At 43.1% G+C, this 9,431-nt stretch overlaps 1 protein-coding gene across 1 annotated transcript in view; it reads left to right on the forward strand.

Moving 5' to 3' along the window:
• Positions 1 to 494: 494 nt before the first annotated feature.
• Positions 495 to 9,431, forward strand: part of dusp11 (dual specificity phosphatase 11 (RNA/RNP complex 1-interacting)) — a gene marked incomplete at its 3' end in the record, with an annotated part of 10,893 nt that continues 1,956 nt past the window's right edge. The window contains 6 exon segments of the mRNA XM_079289331.1: positions 495 to 585; positions 688 to 739; positions 5,329 to 5,404; positions 5,490 to 5,621; positions 8,673 to 8,796; positions 9,401 to 9,431. The exon segment at positions 9,401 to 9,431 is cut by the window's right edge and continues 30 nt beyond it. Of these exon segments, the coding sequence (XP_079145457.1) occupies positions 714 to 739; positions 5,329 to 5,404; positions 5,490 to 5,621; positions 8,673 to 8,796; positions 9,401 to 9,431 (389 nt within the window). The 5' untranslated portion in view covers positions 495 to 585; positions 688 to 713.

The following is a 9,431-nucleotide window of genomic DNA, read 5'->3' on the forward strand; positions in this document are numbered from 1 at the left end:
GAGATGTAGTACAGTGTAAAGTACTATATGTACCTCTGAGATGTAGTACAGTATAAAGTACAACATGTACCTCTGAGATGTAGTACAGTGTAAAGTACTATATGTACCTCTGAGATGTAGTGCAGTGTAAAGTACAACATGTACCTCTGAGATGTAGTGCAGTGTAAAGTACAACATGTACCTCTGAGATGTAGTGCAGTGTAAAGTACAACATGTACCTCTGAGATGTAGTACAGTATAAAGTACAACATGTACCTCTGAGATGTAGTACAGTGTAAAGTACTATATGTACCTCTGAGATGTAGTACAGTATAAAGTACTATATGTACCTCTGAGATGTAGTACAGTGTAAAGTACAACATGTACCTCTGAGATGTAGTACAGTATAAAGTACAACATGTACCTCTGAGATGTAGTACAGTGTAAAGTACTATATGTACCTCTGAGATGTAGTGCAGTGTAAAGTACAACATGTACGTCATCAACACGCGACTTCGGTCGGCAGGCAGTTTGTGGACCAACATGGAGCCGCTTGTTCAAAGATAGTGTTTTTAAATCATCAGGTATTTGTTCTGCTCGTAGTCCGTGAGTATAACGTAGTATAATATGACGAATACTTTGCTTTAAACAGCCTCGCTGTCTGTCTGTCGCTGCACGTGGTAACATTCATGTTTCTATTGTTTATAGTTTGATTCCCACAGAAGAAGATCAACATGTCTCAGAGGGGAGTCCCGAGCAGGTGAGTCTCAGATAAAGATATTAATTATACTATATATATATATATATACATATACATACCGTGTAATATGTCTGACGTAAAGGTATTAATTATACTTATATCTGATGTAAACGACGTGTAACAGAAGAGTTGTTTAGCTCGTAATTTCTTATATTATCTCGTATTTAAAGTCTCATTCAGACCGAGTCAATAAATAAAGACACAAAACTCTGCTTCACCATTTTTAAGTGAGAAAGTTATTTGGATAAAATGTCTCCACTGGAACAAGTACTCATTGCACTACAAGTACTAATACCACACTGAGTATTAGTACTGCATTCATAACCTTCCTGTAGTAAAAGTATCATTAGTACAAGTACTAATACCACACTGTGAGTATTAGTACTGCATTCATAACCTTCCTGTCGGAAAAGTATCATCAGTACAAGTACTAATACAACACTGAGTATTAGTACTGTAGTATAGCTCTTTAACAACAAAACACCACGACTCAACAGTTTGTGACAGATAAACAATTTGTAACACTAATAATTGTACATTTATAAAATGTCTCCGCCGAACTGCATGCTGGGTAAAGCTCGCTAACAACAGTCTGCTAACAGCTGGGCAGCTCTGTCGCTCCAGTAACGTTACATTAAAGAACAGAAAAGAGCGATGCAGGATGAACAAAGACTGAACAACAAAAGGTATTTAGGTCAGACACATGCAACGCTGATTATCGTAATATGTGTGGTATTTGTTATAAATGTACGTTGCTACATAGACTGTGATAAGAAGCTGTAGGAGCGGCTTCTTCTTCTTCTTCTTTAAATTCCACTGGCTGATCGCTACCAACTTGCATAGTGCATACCGCCACCTACTGTACCGGAGTGTGCATGTTCAGGGAAACCTTTTCTTCACTGTTCTGATAATAAAAAAATATATACCTGTGTGTGTGTATGTATGTATGTAATATATATATATATATATATATATATATATATTTAATTTTTTCAGTGAAAAACACCATCTCCAGATGTTACTCACATACTCAGTGTGGTATTAGTACTTGTACTGAACTAAAGAAATAAACCTAAACAACACAGACTTATGCTGCGTTCACACCGGTCACGTTGATTTTTTGACGCACTGCAAAAAAGCGTCCAACGCACTGCACAATCGCGTCCAACGCGCCGCCGGTCGTGTTCACACCAAACGCCGCAAAATCTCGTAGCGCCGGAGAGGGGGCGTGGTTTATCGTCCTGGAAGCCGCTCACCTGGCCGCCATTTATTTCCGCTGTCAACCGTGAAAGGAATAAGGACAATTGCTGCTTTGTACGTGTTGTGGAAGTCCCTCAAACATCGGAATGCCAAACGCCGTCATGTCTGGTTCATAATATTGTTCAGAGGAGCTCCGTGGATTTCATCGAGCTGTATTCACTGTCTAGCAAGCCACCGGTCGCTGTTTACTACAGCTGTGTGAACACTAAATAAACTGATTTGGCTGTGATTCAACGGCAATAAACCGACAAAAAGGGACTCCGAAATAACTACGTAATGATGCCGATTTGTAGGTTACTGGTCTTCTCAATGGAGCTCTGATGGATCGGTGCTAGGCTATGCTAACATCGTAGCAGCTCCACCAGCACTCAATAACGTCACGTAGACGTAAATACGGCAGCGTGTATTCATTGTTTGTACCGTATGGTTTACACACACACATGTATACACATAGTTTGGTCCGGTCTCTGTTGATATGAGGTATCAGAGCTCTGGGTGAACACAGACGGCTACAGGATTCATTTCCTGATTCAACAACGGCAGGAAGTCAGTGATGACAGGGGGAGCAACTCAACGCTGATAGGCTATCGCGCCACAGCGTCACGCGATTATGTCGCTGAAGTTGAAAAATTTCAACTCGCGCGTTGGCGATTTTGCGGCGTCCACCGCGTCCACCGCACTGCAATAATGCGTCCAACGCGCCGCGCCATCGCAAAATCGCGGCGCGCCAGTCTCATCGCGTCTGTGCAGAGACTTTGTATGTAATCTCGACGCGCGTCAAAAAATCAACGCGACCGGTGTGAACGCAGCTTAACAACTAAATTTTACGGTCTAATCCCGTTTCTTTACATGGAGGGGCTTAGGACCCAGGGGAATGTAGGTGAAGGAAACAGGAAGTGACACAAACAAACACAAACATCTGTTCACCGCTCGCTGGTCGGCCATTTCTTCTCGGCGTTAATTAATTAATGCTTTAACGCGGGGAAAAAATACCGTGATATACCGTGAAACCGCCAGAGCCTTACAAAATACCGTGATATGCATTTTTGGTCATACCTCTCAGACCATGTCCACATTACTCCGTTTCTATTTTAAATGCACATGTTTTGCTACGTTTACACTGAGCGTTCACACTACACCGGCGTTTTCGAGCAACGAAAACGGATGAGTTTGAAAACGCTCCCGAGGACGGATACATTTGAAAACTCCGGGTTGCGTAAACGGATAAGTTTAGAAACGATGACGCCCACACCCGCGTTCTCTACTTGATTGGTTCTTAGCAGTCATGACGTGTCCTTCCCTGATTGGTCACGCCCCTATCACGTGACCCTTACCCTGAAGATCACAAACAACATTGATTCCCGATCGACTACCTGGGCCCCGTTCCACGTACGTGTCTCACTGAGTTAGCCGGATACTTTTCTGGATAAGATGACGCAGATCAGGCTTTTCGGTTCCACGAAGCAAGTTCGGCAAAATCACCATGGCAACACATCCATAAGCTGGAACCTGCTCCAGCGCAGGCTAACTGAAGGTAGCTGGATAAGCTGGTCACTCCCCCGGAAAACATGGCCGCTCCGTCACATACGGGAGTCTGATGCGCTTGCGCATATACTGGGGGTTATACGGGAGTTGATGAAATGCATGTAAAGTGAGACACACGTGATCCTTAAAAGCAGCGGAGCAAACTAAGAAGCCTCTGTTGCATTAATGTGCAGCTGCCTTCCTCAGAGATCCACTGATGAAGGAGGATATTAGTTAGATGAGCGTTTTATAGGGAGAGACTTCTTCCACATCGCCAAGATCCGTCATCACATCACGATGACTTCCTGTACGAGCGCTGTCCATTCTGCCCACAAGGAATCATTTCTTTCCAGAGCTTCTGGAGCAGACATTGAACACCACACTGCCTGTCCCACAGACTGGATGCAGCCTTGAGCTGTTGTGCGAGTGCTGCGTTGTTGTAGTGTCGGCGATGCGGAGAACATGGGGAAAGCCGCTGCATGCCGCGCTGTTGGTCCAGTTGATTTGGCGCTTAATAAACTTATGGATGTGTTCATTACATTATGGCACATATTGTGCTGACTCAGCATTCTGAGTCATGTGTGTGTGCTTAGTGTGTACTTGCTCTCATGTCCTCTTGATGGCTGGTTGCATACATGAGGTTAAAGCACTCATAATGATATGAGTGTTATTAGTACAGCAGCACATCATTACTGTAGAACATGATGAAGGTGGATCATGATGAGAACACAGAGAATCACACACTATTGATCTTCACTGCTTCAGTTGATTGAATGTCTGATGATGAATAATACACACATACATACTGATCCGCCCATAAACAGATTCTCACACACACATATTCAAACTAGTTCTATATGGTAATCTACACATACATATATATACACATATATAGTAGGCTACATGATACATAAGGGCATACAGTACATATATCCTCATGTTAATTCGTATCAGTTAGATGCTCTTTGGGCTTGTTTTTATCTACTTATTCTGAAAGAGTTGAGATCATTATTTTCACTATAAGATCTCATTCGATGATGCATTCCATGAAGTCTACTGCCAGCAGCACATTAAAGACATAATCTGATTGATTGGGGTGATGAGGCATTAAAATTAGCTGATACATTTTCCCAACACTGACGCATTTAACTTGTCTGTGATGTGTTGCCGTGCTTCTTGTCTCGCCCTCGCAGCGGTGCCGCTGTTATATTTTGCCGTGATTACGGTCTTGAAATCCTCATATGCGTTCATGATCATCTCCTGCGTGTCAGCGGAGTAAAAAGCGGCTCTTTCTGTGACTTTATTTAACATTGTACTGTTAGAACATCATGGTTTCGGTGATCGACGCTTCCCCCTTTTGAAGTGGGACGAGCACGCGCAATCATCCTGATCCCGATCGTCTGGTTCGAATTAACGAGACTGTTTGAGAGGATCAGCCTTGCAGGAACCGAGATAGCCTGACTTCAATCATCTCGTGAATGTAGGCTGGCTAATAGGACATTTGATCGTCTTTGCTGAACCACTTACGTGGCACGGGGCCCTGGTTAGTTCAACATGGACGACTGATTGCAGGCGTAGCTGACCTTGTTGTCTTTACCAGCAGCTGTTGTTCAGTTAAAGTCTGCATTATTACGGAGGAAGCAGCTGTTAGTGGAGCGATTAGTGACCAGCGGCGTTATCAGAGCTACAGAGCGGCCGTCTGAAGTCACGGTTAGCGGCTTTAGGGAGGACGATGGACACAAAACAGAGGACTTTCCTGTCCTTATTAATGCTTTTTTTGTTCCGTCAACAATTCTTGTCAACAGATGGCTCGACTATTCAGCTGTTGGGAAACGACTTGACGGGACACGTTTCATCGCCTTTAAAGTTCCTCTGAAACAGGTCAGGATTCAAGAAGTCTGGTTTCACCTTTCTTGTTGTTGGAGCTGCTCTTTAACGTCTGTAACATCCGTGTTTGTTCTTTCAGTCTCTGAACCGTCAGCTTCCGTGTTCGGATGCGTTCGGTCCGTGGGAGCTGCTGGACGCTCTGAACACAGAAAAGCAAGAGCTTGGTTTGATCGTTGACCTAACGTTCACCACGCGCTACTACACCCTTCAGGTAACACACTTCAGGTAACACCCTTCAGGTAACACCCTTCAGGTAACACCCTTCAGGTAACACCCTTCAGGTAACACACTTCAGGTAACACCCTTCAGGTAACACACTTCAGGTAACACACTTCAGGTAACACACTTCAGGTAACACCCTTCAGGTAACACACTTCATGTAACACCCTTCATGTAACACACTTCAGGTAACACCCTTCAGGTAACACACTTCAGGTAACACCCTTCAGGTAACACACTTCATGTAACGCACTTCATGTAACACCCTTCATGTAACACCCTTCATGTAACACCCTTCATGTAACGCACTTCATGTAACACCCTTCATGTAACACCCTTCATGTAACACACTTCATGTAACACCCTTCATGTAACACACTTCATGTAACACACTTCATGTAACACACTTCATGTAACACACTTCATGTAACACACTTCATGTAACACCCTTCATGTAACACACTTCAGGTAACACACTTCATGTAACACCCTTCATGTAACACACTTCATGTAACACACTTCATGTAACACACTTCATGTAACACACTTCATGTAACACACTTCATGTAACACCCTTCATGTAACACACTTCATGTAACGCCGTTCAGGTAACGCACTTCATGTAACGCACTTCAGGTAACGCCCTTCAGGTAACGCACTTCATGTAACGCACTTCAGGTAACACACTTCATGTAACACCCTTCATGTAACACCCTTCATGTAACGCACTTCATGTAACGCACTTCATGTAACACCCTTCATGTAACACACTTCATGTAACACACTTCAGGTAACACCCTTCAGGTAACACCCTTCATGTAATGCACTTCATGTAACGCCCTTCATGTAACACACTTCATGTAACACCCTTCATGTAACACCCTTCATGTAACACCCTTCATGTAACGCACTTCATGTAACGCACTTCATGTAACGCACTTCATGTAACACCCTTCAGGTAACACCCTTGATGTAACACCCTTGATGTAGCACACTTCATGTAACGCACTTCAGGTAACAGCCTTCATGTAACATCCTTCATGTAACACACTTCATGTAACACCCTTCATGTAACACCCTTCATGTAACACCCTTCATGTAACGCACTTCAGGTAACACCGTTCATGTAACGCACTTCATGTAACACACTTCATGTAACACCCTTCATGTAACAACCTTCATGTAACGCCCTTCATGTAACGCACTTCATGTAACACCCTTCATGTAACACCCTTCATGTAACACCCTTCATGTAACACCCTTCAGGTAACACCCTTCATGTAACACCCTTCAGGTAACACCCTTCAGGTAACACACTTCATGTAACACCCTTCAGGTAACACCCTTCATGTAACACCCTTCATGTAACACCCTTCAGGTAACACCCTTCATGTAACACACTTCAGGTAACACCCTTCATGTAACACCCTTCAGGTAACACACTTCAGGTAACACCCTTCAGGTAACACCCTTCAGGTAACACACTTCATGTAACACCCTTCAGGTAACACCCTTCAGGTAACACCCTTCATGTAACACCCTTCAGGTAACACCCTTCATGTAACACCCTTCAGGTAACACCCTTCAGGTAACACCCTTCATGTAACACCCTTCATGTAACACCCTTCATGTAACACCCTTCATGTAACACCCTTCATGTAACACCCTTCAGGTAACACCCTTCAGGTAACACCCTTCAGGTAACACCCTTCATGTAACACCCTTCAGGTAACACCCTTCATGTAACACCCTTCATGTAACACCCTTCAGGTAACACCCTTCAGGTAACACCCTTCAGGTAACACCCTTCAGGTAACACACTTCATGTAACACCCTTCATGTAACACCCTTCATGTGACACCCTTCATGTAACACCCTTCATGTAACGCCCTCCATGTAACACCCTTCAGGTAACACCCTTCAGGTAACACACTTCAGGTAACACACTTCAGGTAACACACTTCAAGTAACACCCTTCATGTAACACCCTTCATGTAACACCCTTCATGTAACGCACTTCATGTAACGCACTTCATGTAACACCCTTCATGTAACACCCTTCAGGTAACACCCTTCAGGTAACACACTTCATGTAACACCCTTCAGGTAACACCCTTCATGTAACACCCTTCATGTAACACACTTCAGGTAACACCCTTCATGTAACACCCTTCATGTAACACACTTCAGGTAACACCCTTCATGTAACACCCTTCAGGTAACACACTTCAGGTAACACACTTCATGTAACACCCTTCATGTAACACCCTTCATGTAACACCCTTCATGTAACACACTTCAGGTAACACCCTTCATGTAACACCCTTCAGGTAACACACTTCAGGTAACACACTTCATGTAACACCCTTCAGGTAACACCCTTCATGTAACACCCTTCAGGTAACACCCTTCATGTAACACCCTTCAGGTAACACCCTTCATGTAACACCCTTCAGGTAACACACTTCAGGTAACACACTTCATGTAACACCCTTCAGGTAACACCCTTCATGTAACACCCTTCATGTAACACACTTCAGGTAACACCCTTCATGTAACACCCTTCAGGTAACACACTTCAGGTAACACACTTCAGGTAACACACTTCATGTAACACCCTTCAGGTAACACCCTTCAGGTAACACACTTCAGGTAACACACTTCATGTAACACACTTCAAGTAACACCCTTCATGTAACACCCTTCATGTAACACCCTTCATGTAACGCACTTCATGTAACACCCTTCATGTAACACCCTTCAGGTAACACCCTTCAGGTAACACCCTTCAGGTAACACCCTTCATGTAACACCCTTCATGTAACACACTTCAGGTAACACCCTTCATGTAACACCCTTCAGGTAACACACTTCATGTAACACCCTTCAGGTAACACCCTTCATGTAACACACTTCAGGTAACACCCTTCAGGTAACACACTTCAGGTAACACACTTCATGTAACACCCTTCAGGTAACACACTTCAGGTAACACACTTCAGGTAACACATTTGTTTACATGTTGTTCTTCTCCGTTCTCCAGGACGTCCCAGAGTCTCTGCTGGTCTTGAAGATCTTCACCGCCGGTCACGAGGTTCCGAGCGACGACACGATCCTTAGCTTCAAACGCGCCGTATGCAGGTTTCTACGAGACAACACGGAGAATGGTGATTGATGCTGCTGATAAGCTGCTAGAATATAAGTTCATAACATGTTAGGACTTGTTACTAACATGTTAATAAAATGTTGATAATATGCTAATTGATCTGTTAACTGATCTGTTAAGTAATATGGTAATAACATGTTAACATGTTAAATAAGTTTGTTATGTTATGTTTGTAACATTTAATCATGATAGTAGTTTGTTTTTTGCAAAATGTTGTGCATGAACAGAAGTTACTGGCATGTTAGTTACATGTTGTTGACATACTTTACTAACATACGCTACTTAAACATAACGTGTTAGTAACACGTCAGTCACAGTTACTAACATGTACTAACATGTTACTAACATTGGTTCCTAACATGTAACATGTGAGCAGATGGTTGCAACTATCTATTATTTTCACTGTCTGCTCATTTAGATTAGATTTATTTATTTATTTATTTTAGTCTGAATGTCGGTTTTGGTTTGTTGGACCTGTAAGTGGTGTAAGAAAAGCAGACGAATGTCTCTTTAGGAAAGAAGCCATGCATGAGGAGGTTTGTTGCAGAAAGAGAGAAAAGTAGTAAACTTTGTGTTCATCTTGAGGATCGTCCTTTTTGTTTCAGACAAGCTGATTGGAGTCCACTGTACTCACGG

The sequence above is a fragment of the Melanostigma gelatinosum genome, assembly GCF_949748355.1.
Source record: "Melanostigma gelatinosum genome assembly, chromosome: 18".
NCBI lineage: Eukaryota > Metazoa > Chordata > Actinopteri > Perciformes > Zoarcidae > Melanostigma > Melanostigma gelatinosum.